Source organism: Chenopodium album, chromosome 3 (assembly GCF_948465745.1).
Source record: "Chenopodium album chromosome 3, dcCheAlbu1.1, whole genome shotgun sequence".
Taxonomy (NCBI): Eukaryota; Viridiplantae; Streptophyta; class Magnoliopsida; order Caryophyllales; family Amaranthaceae; genus Chenopodium; species Chenopodium album.
In genome coordinates, this window is record NC_137836.1 from 72,477,813 (window position 1) to 72,500,387 (window position 22,575).

A 22,575-nucleotide genomic window follows, 5' to 3' on the forward strand; every position below is an offset into this window, starting at 1 on the left:
ACCAAGAATCATTTCAATTAACTTTATACTGGATCACTTCCTCAAATGCAATTTTTTTTTTACAATGGCAAACTTCGTGGGAAACAAGCACCAAATATCTATCAACCCATAACCGTAGCAGTTGTATTTTAACTAAAACTCTCAACTAGGCACGTGCCAGTTTAGTTTACTTTATATATTTTTTTTTCTTTTCCTTTGAGAGGAGTTAACTTACCTTACCAAACCTCGAGTTAACTTACCTTACCTAAGCTAGGGTGTACTATGAGTGGACTTAAGTTAACTACAGTTGCTTTTCAAAAAAAAAAAGAAAAAGAAAAAACTAGAGTTAGCTACTTCATTATCAGAAGTTAAAGTTTTCAGACAGAAAAGAAACACACCCCAATACTTTCCTCCTTTCTTCCCCAAGTAATATTTTCATTTCCCACCATGGAACCCAACCAAGAAGTGTCTTACCCTCCTGGGTTCTTCCCGGCTACGGCCACTAATAATGCCAAACACTGTTTCAAGTACAACACGAACACTGAACAAGAAATAAACTTCAATGATTTTGTCTATTTTCATAGTCAAAATGGAAACTTGACCTTGCATGATGTGGAGTATGATATTCTGAGGAAAATTGTTGCCAACCCTAAAGAAGAGAAACACTGTATGGACAAATTGATGATGGTCAATGAGGCTGGTGAGATTTTTCCGGCGCACGTACCCAACATTACTGACGTTGTTGGTAAGCCGGAGGTGCAAGCTGCCATTCGTGAGCTGGAAAAGGATGATGTTGTGGAGTACAATGGTACTGCAAAAATAATTCCAAAATTGTTGGTAGACAAGATGGATCCGAAGCCAATTATACCCACGAGTGGCCCTGTTTACTCCCTTGGATTGGCTGGCTTCATCACGGATTTTGGTAGCTACACCGATGATGTTATTTTCCTGCAGGTACCATTTTAATTAGTAGCCAAATAATAATTTAATTTTAGATAATTTATGTTAATTTTATTGCCTGCTCTTTGATTTAATTTAATTGCCTGCTGTTTGATTTAAGTTAATTTAATTTGGGAAATTGATGTGCCATATAATGGTTGAAATTAAAGTAGATTAGAGTATTAGAGTCCCATGAACGATTTTTGAATAGATATGTTTGACCAGTGAATGGTAATTTAAATTTGGTATGTAATTTGCTAATATAGATGATGGTTTAATTTTACTCATGGTAATTAAGCATTTTCATTAACTTGTTTACGTAATCATGTTGTTATTCAAATTAAGTTAATCCAGATAATTTATGTTTTTGTTCAAATTAAGTTCAGGTAATTGTTATCATTCACTTAATTTTTACATAATCATGCTTTAAATTTTTATCATTCACTTAATATTTAAAGTGCAGTATATTAAGTTAATTTTTAAAGTTAAGTATATACGGAGTAAAAAGTATATAAAGTTAATTGAGTAGTGAATCATTATAACTATGAACCCGTACATGATAATTTAAGTTGATTGAGTAGGTTAATTATGAATATGACATTCACACACAATAGATCGAGCCCCATCCCCCAAAGTTTTTTTTTTTTTTTAAAAAAAATAATTTTTTTAAACAATTGATTATAAATTTTGATCCAATAAAATAAGTTGGTTTGAGTAGCTTATAATCTGCACTACATTTAGGTGAGGTCTCCTATCACGGAGATCAATTACTCGGTTGTGAGGGACCAGTTCATCGAAGAAGATCTCACAAGCCGTTACCAATCTATTAGACTTCACCCGTTGGTAGAAGCTAACAAGAAAAGAGTGGACATTGGATCGTCTGTTGTGCTATGGAATGGTCGTAGGATCACCCGTCCTTCCTTTGTCGACCACTTTAAATAAATTGTTGCAACCCATAACCCAATTCTGATGATAGTGACAGAGGTGGGGGCAACATCCACCAATTGTGAAAGGATTCTTGCCAAACTAGGCACAACTATGACTTGGAGGTTCGTTGCGGGTGGAGGTGTGCTTGGAGGGACCGTAGTTTTCTTTGACACTCGTAGGGTAGACTCAGTCGTCCTCCTAGCTGCAGATGAGTCGAATGATGAGCGTGTCATGGGCACAATTACCCCAGTTGAGGTTGAACTCCCTCACTATAGATCAAAAAAATATTGTTATTATGTTATTTAATTAAATTACTAATCCTTTAATTTTAATGTCCAACACAGGTTTCTGGTGATGGTGATGGTGAGGAGAACTAGTATCAAGTGCAAACACTGATGGGGAAGGCTGCAATGTGAAGTTAGAAAAACTGTACTGTTACGCGTACTAATCTATGTAAAATAATGTGTGTTGTTAGAGACTTGGAGTTTGTGTGTCATGGAATTGTCTTGCTATGGTTTGTGTCTAAACTTGTTGAGTTTGTGTTGTTTAAACTTGATCTGTTAATGTTTATGTATGAATGTGTTATGAGGCCCTAATTATATTTAATAACTATCTCATTACTACGTTTTGCCCTTTTAAATTTGGTGGCTTATAGTTTAAACCCTATGTTTTTTTAGATTAGTAACCGAATAGTGATATAAGAAAGATAAAACCTAAATCATAAACACCATTTAGTGATCGATTCTTAAACAATAAAATAAAACATAAAAAAAAACCCTATCTTATAAAAAGTAAAAAGTAAAATTAAATAATGTATATACTTCGTTCACATTAAATCAGTGATAATTTACACCATTTAATTTTTTGTTTTTTAACTAAAACACCTTTTAAGTTATTTTAAATAATGTATAATTGTTTTTTAAAAATAAATTTTACGGATAAATCCAAGTTTAATTAATACATCAAATACAAAATTTCATTAATTTAAGAAAAGGACTCCTTTGCATTAATAATTGGACATAGTATGTTGCAATAATTCATAACTTCTAAAAATAACAAAGGATCAGGGGTACAACTCTAACAAATATATTACATTAATTACTACTAGTACAACATTCCTTCATTCAATGAAAATCAGACAGAATAATTCTCCTAGCTTTTAGGGTTTGAAGTTCAATCATTACCACCATTACATTAAAGACACTATAACAAATGTAAAACCAATTGATTTCACCGCCGAATTACATAGGTTAAGTTTAAATCCTTGGCTTGAACAAGTCAATTGCACCTCTTCCCACAACATTTGAATGAAGGTTTAGTAATTCCGAGATTGGGTTTCTTCAACAAAGGCTGTGTGCCCTGTGATGGTTAGGAAAAAAAAATGATTAAATGTACAAGATGGACTATGATTTATCTTAATATAAACGTGTTTAATAACAAAAGGTAAATAAAGGTAAATAGTAGTAAAAACTATGGTAATTGGACTTTGAAGTTTACCTGAAGCACCACGTTGATTACGTCAGGCCCGGTAAAGGTAGGGTGCTGGTTGATTTTGATATCCTCTGGCTTCCACAAGACTGCGACACCGCCGGAAAATGCACGAACAGGGGAAGTGACGAAACTAAAGTGGCGTGGAAGCCGACGTATCATCTCAGTGACATTTTCTAAGAAATGCCTTGTCTCAAGTAATATAATCACGGATGGTTGCATAGCTTCATAAATTGTTGAGAAATTACGAAAGAAGGACTCCCTAGTGATACCCCGAACATTCCAGGTGAGAATGCGAGTGTTTAATGGCACATTGTTGACATTGGGAACCCATGGAGGGCATGATACCGGATCCAATGCAGCATAATGCTAGGGTGCACGCTTCGTAGACTGTGGCACTAAATGGTGGGATGCACGCTTCTCAGACTGTGACGCTTTTAAAACGGTTAAGATTACTACACTTGGATAGCGCGGAACATTGACCACTTGAATGGCGTCTGAGAAGCTGGCCATGAACAAGAACAAAATGTCGAAGTCAAGTTGAAATGTAGGAGAAGTTTGATCAATAACGGGCTCTGGATCAATTAAATGTTGTAAGAAGTAAGGAACGGTGAAATAATTCCTGAGATAGAATTCAAGGATAAATTTTGCGGTTTTAGGCAACGGATAACAATCATCCATGTGTCGTATGTGAGCCGGTTGGAGCTCATAAGTGAGATCCTTTGACCGCATTTTCAAGGTCGAGAACTCAGGTGTCACATTAGTGGGATTGAGTATGAAGTTTGCAATAGTTCGTTTAGAGACATATGAGGGGTTGTCATTAGCGTCCCGGCATAAGAACAACTTTGAATCGAGGTCCAATTCCGGGGCTAAGCTACGAGGGGGGTCGAAGAAAAGCAGCGCCCGACTACCCTCAAGAGTTATCGCAGCTCTGGGCATGATGGTTGAGTGCTTGGGGTTGAAGATGGGTTCTGTAATTGGGGTTATGTAAAGGGTGAATACTAGTGATTTGTAATGTCAGTATTTGTTACTAAACAATAATAAAATCCTCATGCTTCCCCACGCAAAAAGGACAGCATAAAGGAGGGAAAATAAGCAAATTTTGTTTTTTATGTGTGGGATGTCTGACTTACTCCAGTAAGGTAAAGGGAAGAGCTCTTCCACTCTCCCACTGACATAGACCCACAAAATTGCAAAAGGACCTCAAAGAAATTATATAGTACATCTATGATATATTGACAAGCTAAGGGTATTGATTTGTAAGTAGAGGTGTCCATTATTCAGATAAAAACAAAAATCCAATCTAATCCAAACCGAACTATCAATTCGGATCGGATCCAAACTTTAAATCGGATCAGATCGGATAGAATTTCTTTTTTAATTTGGATTTTCGAATCGGATCGGATTGACCTTGTTCGGATCCAAAAAACTGAAATAACCGAATTATGATTTTTTTTTTTTTTAATATTAAGCATGTTAAACTAAACTATGTTCATGATTATAATAATATTAATAACGTAAACATATGTTTTCAATACTGGTAAATAAATCATGTAATACTATACTTTCAAGAATTGTAATTCGTATTGGATCGGATCGGATCAGATTTGGTAAGTAATTCAGATTGGATTGGGTAAGTAATTCGGGTCAGATTGGATTTGAAAACTAAAAAGATTGGATTTGGGATAAATCCAAACCGATAACCGAATGGACACCCCTATTTGTAAGCAAAGGAAAAGAAAGTGATATTACTTATTGGGTAATCGAGTACCCAACTGGTTCTGGTTCGAAAAGGTAGATAATTGGAATTGGAACCACCGGTTCTAATTCCGCCTCCGGATCAGCCGGTTCCTACCCGGTCCCAGTTCCAATTGACAGTTACAAAGACTTTTTGCTCACCCCTAATAATACTTCAAAATTACACTTGGATTTACTAGTTTCAAATAAAAGTAGTACAACGACAAAAAATATAAATAAGACTAAGTAAAATAGATTGTACTTCAAAGTTAGAGAATTACCATATCACAAAGAAATAAGGTACATGATCTAAATTGTTTCACTGCAACGAACACAAACAGCACATGATCTAAGTCCAACCGCGCGGATTAATTCTAGAAATCCTTTCTTTATCATATATATATTTTTTAAAACATTAGATTATTAAAGGAGAAACATTGATTGACGAAAGTTAAAACGAAATTCAAACAGCGTATTATTGAAATTGTAAAGATGACAAATTTGGAAATAAACAATTAATTATACGGTTAAATGGTTGGTTAAAGCTATACTTATATACGTAGTTTATAAACAAAACTTGTTCACGTGTCACCTCTATCAAGTCCGACATTTCATAAACGTAAATAAATCATGTAGTACTATACTTTCAAGAATTATAATACGGATTGGATCGGATCGGATCGAATTTGGTAAGTAATTCGGATCGAATTGGCTAAGTAATTCGGATCGGATTGGATTTGAAAACTAAAAACGGAAAATTATTTCGGATCGGATTGGATTTGTGCTAAATCCAAACATAAAACCGAATGGACACCCGTATTTGTAAGCAAAGGAAAAGAAAGTGATTTTACTAATTGGGTAACCGGGTACCCAATCAAGAATTATAATTCGGATTGGATCGGATCGGATCGGATTTGGTAAGTAATTCGGATCGGACTGACTAAGTAATTCGGATCGGATTGGATTTGAAAACTAAAAACGGAAATTTAATTCGGATCGGATTGGATTTGTGCTAAATCCAAACATAAAATCGAATGGACACCCGCATTTGTAAGCAAATGAAAACAAAGTGATATTACTTATTGGGTAACCGGGTACCTAATCAAGAATTATAATTCGGATCGGATTTGGTAAGTAATTCGGATCGGATTGGCTAAGTAATTCGGATTGGATTGGATTTGAAAACTAAAAACGGAAAATTATTTCGGATCGGATTGGATTTGTGCTAAATCCAATCATAAAACCGAATGGACACCCGTATTTGTAAGCAAAGGAAAATAAAGTGATATTACTTATTGGGTAACCGGGTACCCAATCAAGAATTATAATTCGGATCGGATCGGATTTGGTAAGTAATTCGGATCGAATTGGCTAAGTAATTCGGATCGGATTGGATTTGAAAACTGAAAACGGAAAATTATTTCGGATCGGATTAGATTTGTGCTAAATCCAAACCTAAAACCGAATGGACACCCCTATTTGTAAGCAAAGGAAAAGAAAGCGATATTACTTATTGGGTAACCGGGTACCCAATCAAGAATTATAATTCGGATCGGATCGGATTTGGTAAGTAATTCGGATCGGATTGGCTAAGTAATTCGGATAGGATTGGATTTGAAAGCTAAAAACGGAAAATTATTTTGGATCGGATTGGATTTGTGCTAAATCCAAACCTAAAATCGAATGGACACCCCTATTTGTAAGCAAAGGAAAAGAAAGTGATATTACTTATTGGGTAACCGGGTACCCAACCGGTTCTGGATCGAAAAGGTTGATAATTGGAATTGGAACCACCTCCGGATCTGCCGGTTCCTACTCGGTCGCAGTTCCAATTGACAGTTACACAGACTTTTTGCTCACCCCTAATTTGTTCACGTGTCACCTATATCAAGTTCGACATATCATAAACATGATATGTGAGTATGTGAGTTTCACAAGTATTAAGTTTGACATGTATTAAGTTTACATTTTAAAAATGCTTATAATAAGACTTGAACTGAAGACCAACATGTCTTAAGTTAATTAAGAGTCTTGCCATCTTAGATAAGTTAATTTGTGTTTTCAAATTAAAACAATTCAAATAAAAATTTCTTCAAAGTAAGAAAATGTACAAATAAAAAAACAAGCAAAAAAAAAAGTACAAATAAAAAAAAAAGCACAAATCAGAAAAAGTACAAATAAAAATAAAGTACAAATTAACAATAAAGTACAAATAAAAATAAAGTACAAATAAAATCCAAAAAATCTTTTAACCTAAATTGAACTCGTATAGTGTTTACTCTTTACAGTCAGTCAATCAAGTGTCATCCACTCATCCTTCTCCCTCTATTTCCTTTGATGCGCAGTTAACGTTCTCCCTTGTGTTAGCTTCTGAGGTAAGATGTTACTTTCTTTTTGTCGTTAACCAATTTCAGTTTCTAAATATTGGGATATAACCTAAAATTTAATAATCCAATCTCAGTTACAAGAACAACTCGAGTGATGACGTCAAATGTAGGTAAGTTTGATTTGAATTGAATTTTGCTTTCACATATTTGCTTTCTTTTTTTTTTTTAAATTGTTTGGCTGGTACATATTTCTGTGAATAATCTTGATAATTTTGGGAAATTGTAATTTGGAATTATAATTGCTTAAATACGTGAATCTATAGTCACTGCTGATTTTATAATATAGAGATTTTAAAATCTTCATATTGAGATTAACCAATATGCAAAATTTGAGTTCAATTCATTTGAATCTAGATCTGAAATTCAATTGCAAGCATTTGGGGATTATTTTACGCGTTAATAGTATTGAAAAACAAACTTACTAGGTTTTAGTTCATAACATACTTATTGGTACATCATAATTTAAAAAAAACATAGCAACACCTGAAAACATGGAAATCATAAAAACTAAACAAATAACTACTCAGGGGTGGGGGTTGGCCGATTGTACTTGTTTTCATTTTCTTTCAGAAACTTGTCTAAGGCAAGATGTTCTGCCTTCTGTTTAACACGGCGCTGCTCAGAGCCATGTGCCACCCCATGGGCATTTTGTACGAGAGACGTGAAATTGTAGTGCTTAATTTTCTTCCCCAGGCAGAAGGGGCACCTCAATCCCTCTACTGACTAGCGGATTTTGGTCTTGCCGTCGACTAAACGCTTGTATGGTTTTTCTGCACACTCCTCTATTTCAGATTCACTGTACTCACTTTCATCACTTGAACTCCCCATATTCTCCTAAACTTTTTCTTTGTAAGATGATACTCTCTTGTCTCTACAAATGTGAGTCTTTAGTTTATTGGTAGTGAGTATTTATAGGAGGGTGAATGTTGGTACTTATGCTTTGTAGGATAAGGCAGTAGTCAATTGGTGAACTATATTGGTCAAAAACTCTATTAATTCCAGAGTCAATGTTAACTTCGAAGTGTTGAAAAGGGTTCAAGTCTTAGTTTCCAATCTTATCCCAAATCAGTACACGTCATACTCTTTGCAAGCATTACAAATTTTTATTTTTATTTTTAATTTTTTTTTTAATCATGGAAAGGAAAAAGAAAATATAAAAACTCTAAAAAAAAAATTATCGTTCAACGAAAACTTGAAAAGAAAAAAAAAATTGTTTGGGGGTGGGGTGTTGGTAGGAATCGAACCGCTGACCTTATGCTCAGTAGCGTGCTAAGAGTTGAGAGTGAGTGACCATTGGGACGGTACCTCGACCGTGATACATTGGCCTTAAAAAATGTATATGTACCTTTAGAAATTCTCATTTTTGTTTATAGTCTTATAGAGTATCATTTTTCAAGCAATATCAGCTTTTTTTTTTTTTTTTTTTTTTTTGGTTTTTTTTTTTTTTTTTGTTTTTAATCTTGGAAAGGAAAAAGAAAATATAATAAATTTTAAATTTTTTTTATCAATCAACGAAAACTTTAAAAGAAAAAAAAAATTGTTTGGGGGTGGGGTGTTGGTAGGAATCGAACCGCTGACCTTATGCGCAGTAGCGTGCTAAGAGTTGAGAGTGAGTGACCATTGGGACGGTACCTCGACCGTGATACATTGGCCTTAAAAAATGTATATGTACCTTTAGAAATTCTCATTTTTGTTTATAGTCTTATATAGAGCTGTCAATTCGGGTAAATGGGTCGGGTTTGAGTCAGGTTAGTGTGGGTCGGGTCATCTCGGGTCGGGTCAGTACGGGTTAATGTCGGTACCTATGCGGGTCGGGTTCGGGTTGGGTCATGATTGAGTCGGGTCACGTCGGGTCATACATCTTATCGGGTTTGGGTCGGATTTCGGTGGGGTCAATAAAAGGTCGGGTTACATTCGGGTCGGGTGAAAAACAGATCGGGTAACATTCGGGTTTTTACGGGTTTAAACGAGTTAGGGTCCTGTTCGGGTTCGAGTTGGGTTCGGTTCAAGTCAGTCATTTGCGGGTTATAATCAGGTCGGGTCATTATCGGGTTCGGTTCAAGTCAATAATTTGTGGGTTATAATCAAGTCGGGTCATTTCCTAGTCGGGTCATTCTCGGGTTCGAGTCAGGTTCGGTTCAAGTCAATAATTTTATTTTTTGATTTTTTTTAAAGCTCCAAATCAAATTGCATAATTTAAAACATTTAAAAAAAAATTAAAATAAACAAGTGAATACTAAAATTTGAAAAAACGGATCAATAAAAGGATTATAAGTAGTTATATGGAAGTTTATTTTGAAGATAAATTTAGAAAAAAAAAAACATTTGGCTGATTTAATTAGACAAAATCACTATCATCGATTCACCTCACTCACCTCATATAGCCTCAAATACGTTTAAATTCGGGTTAGTAATAGGTCAGGGAAATAACAAGTCGGGTTGAATTTGGGTCGGATCAATAACAAGTCGGGTTGATTTCGGGTCGGGTTTGTAACAAGTTGGGTTTAAATTCGAGTCGGGTTAGGAACGGGTCGGGTCCTCTCTAGGTCGGGTTATGGTCGGGTTTGGGTCTCACATACTCGGGTTCGGGTTACCATTTTTTTCGGGTTCAGACGGATTAGGGTAAGGGACGGGTTAGGGTCGGTATTTCGGGTCGGGTCAGGTTTTGACAGCTCTAATCTTATAGGAGTATCATTAGGTATGTAACTGATGTACTGTGGTTAGCTTACTAAATGATGATTGAATAACATTGGTACTTATTATTTTATTTGGGTTGATCATTATGCCATCTTTGAATTTTCTTGACTTGTAATTATGGTTGGTATGACCATTGGGAAGGAATATTGAAATTAAAGATTCTTTCAGTTACCGAAAAATCAGATTGTTCAAGTCTTTTCTTGTCAAAGTAATATTTAATTGCAATTAATATACTACATAATTTTGACAATAGCTTTGTTATATATGTATATATATATATAGCATAATTCTCCTATCATGCAAATTAGCTCCTGAATTGTGCGAAAAAGCTAAGTATAAATAAAAATCTTAGTAAATTGTTCAGAATATTGAATGGCAAATACTGCGATGACATTTACCATTTGTTATGAGGATCATCACAAAGATAAGCTGGTATGAAACATATAATTATTTCTTTATTATTGCTGTAGTTATGTGTTTTGGTGAGATTACTTTCTGACATGTGTATGTTTGGTTGTTGCCTATATTTTGAGCTGGTATTTTGCTAATGTGTATTAATTTCCAGCGTATTCCTGATAAATTTAAGAATATCTTGAATGATGGTAATAAAGGGGTTGACTTGCAACTACAACAGTATGGCAGAGTGTGGGAAGCTACAATGGCACATGAAGAAGACAGAGATGGTTGGATGACTATCTTAGCAGGTGGTTGGGTTGATTTTGTTGAAGAAAATGAGATAATGGTTGGCGATGGTCTAAAGTTTACATATAGAGGGAATAGCTGTTTCTTGGTAAAGATTTTAAGGCGATCAGGAAGCAAGAAATCACAAAGATCTGAAACTGCAAAGAGCACTGGTGGCTCGAGCTCGAGTAAGAGGCCAGGACCTCGCTCAAGCTCGAGTAAGAGGTCAGGACGCAGACCTGCTTACCATGGTAGCTCAGCAAATATAATTGAAACAAATGAATGGATTGATGACCTTGCACGTTCCTGTTCAGAGCCACATTTCAAGTTCATTTTCAATGCAGCTTACCTTAAGAAAGGAGTAATTGTATGTGATGCTAATAACTATTACACTTTTTTGACCTGATAAAATATTTGTACTTATTCCGGTTCAATTATTGCAGAATGTTTCTGTTGACTTTGCTAACAAATGGTTAAGCAACTGTGGTGATTCAACTAATGTGCTGCTTCAAAACTCTGATGAGCAAATTGCTGCGAAGCTGAAAGTTGTGAAGAAGGATGGTCTCATTACCAAGTGTGAACTAAGTGGTGTTAGGGAATTTACTGATCGGTACAACGTTCAGGTAGAAGAAGGTGCATTGATTAAGTTTCAAGAAGGACATCCTACAGTGTTTGTTGTAGATCTTGTCTTAGTGTGAGCCACTAAAGATGATCAACTGTATTGTTGGCTTTATTATGATTGAATGCAGTTTCAGTTGTTTATTTTTTTTTCTTTTGTTGATTTTGGATCAAATTTTTTTTTTTTTAGTGGTTGTTTATGCATGTATATTCTGTTGATTGTTAATTGTTCCAATTAATGGGATATTTTAAACTATGGCATTAGAGTTTTAATAAAACCAACAGTAAAAAAAAACTAATTCTCTTTAATTAAAACCAAATAAAAAATAAAGTGAACCGAACGGGTTCAAAGGAATATAAAAAATAAATAATATCCTTTCAAATCAATAACATTAGCTAGTTTAGGAATTAAATTTTATAATTAGCCGTTTTGGTAAATACTTTTGTCAAAATAGCCATTTTGGTAAAAGATCCAATGCTATAGGGCTATATATAAGGATTAATTACATAGTTTATTCTCTTACAATTTCTAGAAAGTATAGAATATGACTCAATAAAAATGCATGCAATTGAAATTGGACGAATATAGCCTAATTGAAAAACATCCATACGAGAACATGAAATTTGGCCTAACTTATTTGACGACTTTTTTTGTTTTCTTTTTTTGTACACGATGGTAGGATATTAGCTACGGAGTAGAATTGTTTATTTTCCTAAGAAAAGTAGTTTAGGAAGTGTTATTAAATGTAGTGTTATGAAAATCTATCCTATTAATAACACTACATTAAGTAAATCAATTGTTTAATTCAATTATAATATTAAATTCCATTGGAATATGAAAAAGTGCATTAATTATATGAAATTGTTGTTTTTTATATTTATGTATAGCAAAACCCAAATTAAAATACTCCATCCGTTTCATAATGTTAGTCCCACATACTATTTTTGGGCGTTTCAAAAAGATATACCCATATTGAATATATTTCATTTATAACTTGATTTATTTTTGAATTAATAAGTTGTGGATTGATGACATGACTCTAAGTAAGGAAATTTTTACCTTAAATTATGAAATTTTGAGTTATGTTTTCCTAATAAAAATTAAAAAAGTTAAACTTATTATTAATTATGTTGTACTTTAATGTTACATTCCTAATATATTTCTTTTCTTATTTCACGTGATTGATTCTATATGGGACTAACATTATGAAACGGAGGGAGTAACAAATTATTAAGCTTTAAAACCTAAAATCTTTATGTATTCCTAATGAAATTTGGCCTAACTTATTTGACGACTTTTTTTGTTTTCTTTTTTTGTACATGATGGTAGGATATTAGCTACGGAGTAGGATTGTTTATTTTCCAAAAAAAAGTAGTTTAGGAAGTGTTATTAAATGTAGTGTTATGAAAATCTATCCTATTAATAACACTACATTAAGTAAATAAATTGTTTAATTCAATTATAATATTAGATTCCATTGGAATATGAAAAAGTGCATTAATTATATTAAATTGTTGTTTTTTATATTTATGTATAGCAAAACCCAAATTAAAATAACAAATTATTAAGCTTTAAAATCTTAAAATCTTTATGTATTCCTAATGAAATTTCTTGCAAATTATAAGTAAGAAAATTGCAAATTATTAAGCTTTAAAATCTTAAAATCTTTATGTATTCCTAATTCCTAACTTGCAAATTATAAGCTAGAACTCGTAATTGTTACTCACAACCATAAAACAATAAAATATGTACTTGTTACTCACAATATCTACTTATTACTACTTAATTGTTCAACACATAAAACATAAATTAGACATGCAACAATAACATATCTAGTAATTACTACTTAATTGTTCAAACTACACGCATAAAACTTTAAACAAACATAAAACAATAAAATATGTACTTATTACTCACAATATCTACTTAATTGTTCAACCCATAAAACATAAAACAGACATGCAACAATAAGATATCTACTAATTACTACTTCATTGTTCAAACTACACACATAAAACATCAAATAAACATAAAACACTAAACATTAAACATTGAGCATAATTGTACAAGCTAGTCAAACTTTTCGATGGTAGAAGCAGAGTGACCGTAAGCACCAGATGCATCGCCAGAAACCTCCGGAGACCAGTGATCACGGACATGATATGGAGCATGGGGAACTACCTCCGTCGGGCTTGTGGATCTCCTCTGCCTCACTGTCCACTGCCTCGGCCTCCGCCTGTTCCCAACCGGTTGCACTCCTCCTGCAACAGCGGGTCCCTGTCTAGTAGCAACACCCACTATTTCTTGCCCATCACCAGCCCCACCAGAAACCCTTTTCATTGCCTCCGACTTTGCCCCCTTCGTGGGTCTCTTCCTACCCCTTGTGCCCTGTTCCTTTTTTGTCAGTGCTTCATTGGCCTCTACCTTATCTTTGTGAATTTTAGATATGGCCGTATCAACATCATCCATTTCAGACTGCAGGGATTTGCACATTAACTGGTAGTCAGTCAATTGATCTCTTATCATTTTCTTCCTCAACTCAAGGAATTGCAATTCAGAGTATTTGGGTTGATCGTGCTCTGACAGAACCATTGGTTGTTTGCCCTTGTTTTGTTTAACCATTTTTGGATTAATAGAGAAAGAAAGTAAGAAATTGGGAATAATAGAGAGAAGTTATGTAAAAATGGAGAGCAAATTTAAGGGGAAATTGAAACAAATAATGGAAGTTAGATTTATAGAGAGTGGGAGTGGAAGTTATTGATCATGGGGATGATGTCATACATACCCTTTCAACTCCCTCTTTCATTCCCTCTTTTTTTGAGCCAAAAATGAGAGTGCAAAGCAGTAGTTTCATACTATATATAATATTTGTTTCCTAATTATATCACGGTCGATGACTGTCTCAATTGGTTTACATTCTACCTACACACTATATTTGGTACTAGGTTCGAATCCAAGCAGCCGCATTTCCCATCCCCCAAATTTTTTTTTCTTTTTTTGCTTTTTACACTACTCCAATATTTGTTTTAAACTTTTGGGTTTATTGGTTGAAAGGGGTGGCAGAATATGATTAGACATGAAAGGTTGCTTGTTCATGTATTAGATTTTGGTGGCATGTTTATTGAAAAGTTTGTTCTATAATTAAATCTACAAAAGTAAAGTTATTTGTGAAGTCTTATATAACCCTCCTTGGCCCTTGTGTAGGAATACACGTTATTTTTTTTCAATTAATATATTAATTAAATTATGCAAATGAGAATGAGAGTGCATGCAAAGCAATAGTTCCGTACTATATATAATATTTGTTTCCTAATTATATCACGGTCGATGACTGTCTCAATTGGTTTACATTCTACCTACACACTATATTTGGTTCTAGGTTCGATTCCCATCAGCCGCATTTCCCATCCCCCATTTTTTTTTTAATTTTTTGCTTTTTACACTACTCCAATATTTGTTTTGGACTTTTGGGTTTATTGGTTGAAAGGGGGGGCAGAATATGATTAGACATGAAAGGTTGCTTGTTCATGTATTAGATTTTGGTGGCATGTTTATTGAAAAGTTTGTTCTATAATTAAATCTACAAAAGTAAAGTTATTTGTGAAGTCTTATATAACCCCCCTTGGCCCTTGTGTAGGAATACACGTTATTTTTTTTCAATTAATATATTAATTACATTATGCAAATGAGAATGAGAGTGCAAAGCAATAGTTCCGTACTATATATAATATTTGTTTCCTAATTATATCACGGTCGATGACTGTCTCAATTGGTTTACATTCTACCTACACACTGTATTTGGTTCTAGGTTCGATTCCCAACAGTCGCATTTCCCATCCCCCATTTTTTTTTTTTTTTTTTTTTTTTTTTTGCTTTTTTCAGTACTCCAATATTTGTTTTGGACTTTTGGGTTTATTGGTTGAAAGGGATTGCAGAATATGATTAGACATGAAAGGTTGCTTGTTCATGTAGTAGATTTTGGTGGCATGTTTATTGAAAAGTTTGTTCTATAATTAAATCTACAAAAGTAAAGTTATTTGTGAAGTCTTATATAACCCCCCTTGCGTAGGAATACACCCTTTTTATTTTCAATTAAAATATTAATTAAATTATGCAAATGAGAATGACAGTGCAAAAGCAATAGTTCCATACTATATATAATATTTGTTTTCTAATTATATCACGGTCGATGACTATCTCAATTGGTTTACATTCTATATACACTATATTTGGTTCTAGGTTCGAATCCCAGCAGCCGCATTTCCCATCCCCCATTTTTTTTTTAATTTTTTTGCTTTTTTCACTACTCCAATATTTTATCTTGTACATATACTGTTGTACAAGAAGGAGTTGCTTATATTTTCAATCTTTGGTAATGTTAATAGCCTGATTAGCAAGTATGCTAGTGTTTTGAGCCTCAAGTGTGATATTATAAATCCTAGATTCAAATCATGTTCATACATTAGATTCAACACATAAGACTCAACTCATAATAGATCAGACATTAGGTTTTTGTTACTAATTTAAATTTTTTTTAACCAACAACGCTTCACCATTAGCTTAGTACAATAAACGCACAAATCCACATCAGCAAACTTGTTCGCCTCCCGGGAATACGTATGCCTTCCGGTTGATGTAGTATCCAAACTTACAAGTCACGCCCCGTTGGCCATTAGTTCCACAAGCCTTTTCTGTTTCACCACCTTATGCTTCACCACCTGTGAGTGATGTGTTAAATATGATATAAAAAATAATTTAATTGGAACCACATAAATGACTGTATAAACTTACAGGTTCAGCATTGCCCTTGCCCGTGCCCTTTTCCCTTTCCCTTTTCCTTATCTGGTTCGGCATTGCCCTTCCCCTTTCCCTTAATTGTTCCTGCCTTGCCCTTGATTGGTTTGCCCTTTCCCTTGCCCTTACCTTGTTCTGCCTTTCCCTTGATTGGTTTTCCCTTTCCCTTGCCCTTACATTGTTCTTCCTTTCCCTTTCCCTTTGCCTTTACCTTAACTATTCCTACAGTCGGTGCATGTTCATCCTCCTCATTCGCATCCTCTTCACCCTCCTCAGCACAATTTCCTGCATCCTATATGATATCCAAGTCAGCTTATTCCATAAATAAAAAGTAATGACAATAAAAGCATAAATCTTACTGGGCTAGGCTTCTTGTTCTTGTTGGGTTTCTTGTAGCCAGTTTCAGCTAACGATTTGTGCCTTGAACCCTTAGGCCTGCCCCTTTTCCTTTTCTTAATTATAGGGTCCTTTATAACAGGCACCATGGCAGATGGACATGGGTCTATAGGATCAGCATGAATTGAGACTGATGAAAACGTTCTGTCTTCTTCAGCGAGTGATGAAAGTGTGCTAACTACAGGAACATGTTCCTGACTCTTCTTTTCCATACAATCATTAACAACTTTTTGAAGCTTTGATAATGCTTCAATTACAATTTGGACTGTTTGATCTTTGAGCATGGCAGCAGTGTCACAGATGGGCTCGAACTTTTTCATGATTCTGTTGAATCTCTGCACATTCTCTGTGTCGCTCGGATCATGGTAGGACACCTTGACCCTAGTGTGCTTACGGGGTACATCCTTCCACCAACGGTCTAAAATGTACTTTTGTGGCAGATCTTCAACCTCGTTTTTGTCGAGAATTCTAATACAGTGTTTGCAAAGTATGCCACTTGTCTCAAACTTCCTGCAAACACATTGAACCTCCTTAGTCATAGGATAGTAAGTAACTTGGTAAACCCTTTGCCTATCTATAATAACCTCCTCACTAGCACCTGGAGGTACTATCCATACACGATCGATCAGCAAATACTGAATAAGGTTTTCAGACAAAACCTCCTTTCCTCGGAGGCTGCAATACATCAATCTCGAACACTCCGTTTGAACTTCTTGAAACTTGTTGTCTGTGTATAACTTTTGGAAATTTTTTTCGACTTTGAAGCCACTAACCAACCTCCTTAGGTACTTCGAGCAACGTTCATCTGCACTCACTTCATCTGACACGCGTTGAGTTAAGGACATGTCATATTTCTGAGGAAACTCGTGGAGTTTAGTTTTGCGGTTTACGTAGCCATCAAAAAACCGATTAATGCTCTCCACCCTTAGTGTGGTCTTCATACCAGCCCAGAAATACTCCTTCATGTACGCAGGCACCCACATATGACTCTCCTTGTGGAGGCTATGCAGCTGACAAGGTAAAGTCGTATCCCCTAATAAAAAATAATTACCTAATTCACTAACTAAAGTAGATAGGGAAGTAGGGTCGATCTCCACAGGGAAACAAGTCTTTTTACTCCTAATTAAATATTATAATCTAAATTATTTAAGTAACCAATATTAAAAGTTGAATATGAAACTAAACTAAAAAGAGTAGGAAAAGGGAGAAAATAATATATAAAAGGATCTAGGGCATAGGTTCACCAATAAATAATACTCCGGGGCAAAATAGGGTAATCAATCATTGACATTGCATAAATAACATGATTAACAGGCTCTCGCAATTTATTAACCAACATAGATCTAACAGGCTCTCGCAATTTACTAGATCTAAGTCCTTATCGAAAATAGCCTTTAATATCAAATTAACATCTGCTCAATTCATCAATTTAATATTGCTATACTTTTACAAGCCGCAATTGTAAAACATTAAAACAATCCAATAAGAAATCATCATGCAATACCAACAATCAATAATAGTCAATCATCAATGCATCAATTAACCAGATTGTAAAGGGCTCTCGCTACTTATTACAATCACACAATTAAATTACCGGTATTAAATCTCATCTCTCGAATCTTGACTTAACCATTTATAAATTAACTTGCCTATTGAAACTAGACCTAAACATTAATTCTCATCTCTCGATTCTTGAATCAATATTGTCAAACTCATGCATAAAAGATAGGCCTAATCTAGTCACAGAGCATTAAATCAATCAATAGGAAATTAATCTAGCATTGATAATCAACAACAATAATTTACCCCTTCATATTATTTATTAGATCCCCATAAACCCTAGAAATTGAACTACTCACACATAATTAAATATAAACTAAGCAAAGCAATAAAATAAATCATGATCAAAGGAATAAAATAAATAACTAAGATTAAGGGAAGAGAAATCGTCACCAAAATAAATCTGGAATTAATCAAAGAAATAAGAACAAAGGTTTAGAGAGAGATTAAGAGAGAGAGAAAACTAAGTAGAGAGAGAAAGTCTAGGAGAAAGGATTAAGAGAAGAAGAAGTCGTCACTAGTAGAAAAAGGCTTATTTGCGTCGCTCATTTATAGTGTATTTGCGTCGCTTCTATGAGCGACGCAACTGCTCGTGACGCAAATGACTTTTAAGTCATTTGCGTCGCTCCTAGGGGCGACGCAAATAAGAGTCATTTGCGTCGCTCCTTTATAAACAAGCGACGCAAATGACTTTTTTTTATAAACTTATTTTTTGTCATTTGCGTCGCTCCTTTATAAACAAGCGACGCAAATGACTTTTTTTATAAACTTATTTTTTATCATTTGCGTCGCTCCTTTATAAATAAGCGACGCAAATGACTTTTCTGACAAACATATTTTTTGTTATTTGCGTCACTCTTTTCTAAAGGAGCGACGCAAATAACTCTTTAGATAAACTTATTTTTTGTTATTTGCGTCACTCCTTTATAAAAGAGCGACGCAAATGACTTTTTTGATAAACTTATTTTTAGTCATTTGCGTCGCCCCTTTATAAACAAGCGACGCAAATGACTCTTTTGATAAACTTTTTTTGTTATTTGCGTCGCTCCTTAATAAACAAGCGACGCAAATGACTCTTCCAATAAATGGATTTTTTTGTTATTTGCGTCACTTGTTCATATAGGAGTGACGCAAATGAGGTGAATTTTTTTTTTTTTTTTAATTATAATATAATAATTGCCTTGTATATGTTTGTAGTACCTGTTTTCCTAGGTATAAAGTAATATGCTAACGCTAATATAATTGAAATTAAAATGCAATATTATTGAATAATGCAAATGTAAATTTCGGCAGAGTCTCCTTTGTAATTTGGCCTGGCTTACCCATAAAATTGGGAATGACGGCATTATATTAACAACCTGTCCAATAATTTACATCTCAATATCATAGACATTATACTCATCATCCCAACACCAATTAACCAAATTACTTCATTTCAAGCCTATAATCCAAAACAAGAGTCAAACATGCGCTAAGTGATAAATCTAAAGTTCAACATTACATATAAAATACTCTGCCCAAATATCTCGGATCTCATTTATCTCCTCCTCGGTGTACGGTGTAGTTCTTGAAAAATCCTATCAACACAACAAATATACAAGAGGAAAGTTTTAATTCAAGATTGTAGCTAACATCAAATTGTATTTATCAAACAAAAATGAAATATTTGACAACTCATACCTGAATAAGATCTTCACTGCTATGGTGATGTTCAAGTATTTCGTACATATAACGCATGACGTAGTAGCCACACTCACGTCCACCCAATTGTTGAGGACACTACATGTAATATATTTGTAAGTTGAATTAAATTGCTATACTTCAATTATTAAGAAACTAAAATTTAGGGTCAGAAATTAAGGTAACCTGTCCCAAATGCCATGTCAATTTACTTCCCCTAGATTGTCCACTTAATGCCTTAAAACTTCGAAAAGCACTACACATTTGAAACAAAAAACATATATATATTACCCTTACACACATAAAATCATGACATTAATAACAAACTAGACTTACTTTGTCATTGCAAACTTAATTGCTAAATTTCGCTTCTGCCTCAAAGAATCAAAGATGATGACTTCACGCTTAGCCATGCATAAGACCAAAAGAACCCAATGATTCTCCAAGCACACAATGTAGATAATCGGCTATCAACATATGTACCCAGAGAACAATCGGGAAATAGTGAGCCATGATCTTCTTAGATCCAAAACAATTCAAGTAGTTATCACCTAAATGAGATAGAACATTCAAGAACAGTCCCAAACCGGGGACTATTCAAGACTTACTCCTAATGAGTAAGCCCTGAACGGGTATCTAAGTCAATGATGCAAGTATTATTGCAATTCCAATCAATTATATCACAATTAAAAATCTCATACAATTCACAATCATTATACCAACCAGAACAAATAAGTTAATATTGCAAAGAATGGTTCAGATATATATACCACAAGTGAAGACAATCTCGTATGCGTACTACCGCCTTAATCGTTTGTCCACAACCAGAACCTCGAGCAACTTGTGGAATTCACTTCCGCATAATTAAGAATCTGCCATAAAAAATTACATATATTAAACCAACATAGTTGATTCAACTTAATCTGCCATGTGACATAAAAGTTGTTATTCGGCATTGATTCTATTCTTTAATCCTCTTTTTGTTTTCTTTTCTGATAAAATTTGACTTTATTACATATCTTTATAAGTAAAGGTGGGGGTGCATAACTGCATATGTAATAGTCAGGTGTGACGGGGTTCAAGCAAAGAGCAGGAATCTTAGTGGATCATAATTTTCACCAAAACCTTACCTAATTAATTAATCATACTAATAATTTTCTTCATAAAATCAGATCAAGCAACCCATTCCTAAGAGGTATTCACAATATTTGACTCACGTGACGCCATGTGAGTCCGTAGGAGCAATTTTTTAATTAATGGCATATCTACTGGTACCGTACTCACCCCCTTTCCTTTATATCTTATTGTTTATAGTGGACAGGAATACATACAACATATACTATATATGATGATCACAGAAAGTGACCAAACCAAAAGGGACAGTCCAAATATTAAGTATCTTTGTCCCTGTGATTATGATAATCACTTTGTCTGACCACGTATTTGCGTGTGTGCTCGTGATCCTAAATCTCATAGAACAAGAGCGAGCACGAGAGAAATAGAGTTCAGGACATTACTGAAAGTGCCTAAGTAGAGGTACTTGTTCTCATAAACGCACCCAATTCGTGCTTCCCATCGCCCATTATGATGATGCCTACAAAAAAATTAAATGATAAAAAATAATTTTAATAAGACATTCAAAGAATCATAGATGTCAACCAGTAGTATATTGCAAAACAGCAACTGTAAAAATCTACAGACTAAATGCAAACAAATTTGCAGAACAAATGGAGCACTAACAATTATCCATAGTAAAAGAACACAATCTATTAAATTACTTTAGTTTGAAGTTTGAAACTTCAAAGAAACCATGGTATTTCAAAAAAAAAAAAAAAAAAAGCCCCAAAAACAGTGCAATAGTATTTCACTGGGTGGAAGAACAGATCGCATAAAAGCAGGATTTGCAGGTGAACAACTATGTCAAGTTGACTGCACTCCTACGCCAATAACATGAAGTAATAAGAAGCTCCTTACTTAACTAAACTACATAGAGAAAGTAAAAGACAATTTCCTACACGCCAGAGAAAAACTAAGGCTGAGTACATAACCTGTGAGGCTGTGATACCTTCACAAGTATCCGCCTACTTCTAAAGGTCAAAGACCCAAAGAGAAAAAGTTCAATATTTGCTCCATAATTATACCGTACATAATATTGAAAAGATCCCAGATGATTAAGCCTAGCATTCCAATTACAATATCACTTCTCTATTAGGACATAAGCTAGAGGCCTGGCTTATCATGCAACGCCTTCTCGGTTTTTTAGTTTATAAAAGTTACTTCTGGCTTAAATTGCAAAGTTAACAATTTATTCATGCGTTATTGACTATGCTATTTAGGCTTGGGTATGCCGGTATGGTACATATCCGTTTTCAGGGACTATGCAATATGCTCAAATGACTATGCTATTCTACAGACTGTTCAAAGATGCAAACAAGCAACCAGTAAAATATTGCAAAACAGCCATATAAATTCAATGACTGTGCAATATGCTCAGATGAAAATTGACTTCAAAAATTCAATGACTGAAATTCACAAGTATGCAATATGCTCAAATGAAAATTCAATGACTGAAAATTATAAAAATTCAATTAAATCTGCCATATAAATTCTAATTAGTGAACTAACACTAAACCTGAAATTAAACTAAGTCATTGTTCAAGTTAAATGCTACATTCTATCTACCATGAAAAG

General features: G+C 34.3%; 2 protein-coding genes across 2 annotated transcripts; both read right to left on the reverse strand.

The window, feature by feature from the left end:
* Positions 1-16,249: 16,249 nt before the first annotated feature.
* LOC145625325 (protein FAR1-RELATED SEQUENCE 6-like) lies at positions 16,250-17,609 on the reverse strand. The gene is made up of 2 exons (XM_081678384.1): positions 16,608-17,609; positions 16,250-16,540 (listed from the first exon to the last, which is right to left on the reverse strand). The coding sequence occupies exons 1-2, from the start codon at positions 17,607-17,609 to the stop codon at positions 16,250-16,252; spliced, it is 1,293 nt and encodes a 430-aa protein (XP_081534510.1).
* A 1,926-nt stretch (positions 17,610-19,535) lies between these two features.
* Positions 19,536-20,320, reverse strand: LOC145616287 (uncharacterized). The gene is made up of 4 exons (XM_081670985.1): positions 20,221-20,320; positions 20,071-20,140; positions 19,885-19,983; positions 19,536-19,781 (listed from the first exon to the last, which is right to left on the reverse strand). The coding sequence occupies exons 1-4, from the start codon at positions 20,295-20,297 to the stop codon at positions 19,689-19,691; spliced, it is 339 nt and encodes a 112-aa protein (XP_081527111.1). The 5' UTR covers positions 20,298-20,320; the 3' UTR covers positions 19,536-19,688.
* Positions 20,321-22,575: the final 2,255 nt, after the last annotated feature.

What these genes read in the sequence shown, in the direction of transcription:
- LOC145625325 (XM_081678384.1), bottom strand. Translation starts at nt 17,609, where the DNA reads ATGAAGGAGTATTTCTGGGCTGGTATGAAGACCACACTAAGGGTGGAG. An exon ending in AGAACAAGAAGCCTAGCCCA is followed by an intron (nt 16,541 to 16,607) that starts GTAAGATTTATG and finishes GATATCATATAG; the next exon opens with GATGCAGGAAATTGTGCTGA.
- LOC145616287 (XM_081670985.1), bottom strand. Translation starts at nt 20,297, where the DNA reads ATGGCTAAGCGTGAAGTCATCATCTTTGATTCTTTGAGGCAGAAGCGA. An exon ending in ATTAAGTTTGCAATGACAAA is followed by an intron (nt 20,141 to 20,220) that starts GTAAGTCTAGTT and finishes TCAAATGTGTAG; the next exon opens with TGCTTTTCGAAGTTTTAAGG. An exon ending in GCAGTGAAGATCTTATTCAG is followed by an intron (nt 19,782 to 19,884) that starts GTATGAGTTGTC and finishes TTGTGTTGATAG; the next exon opens with GATTTTTCAAGAACTACACC.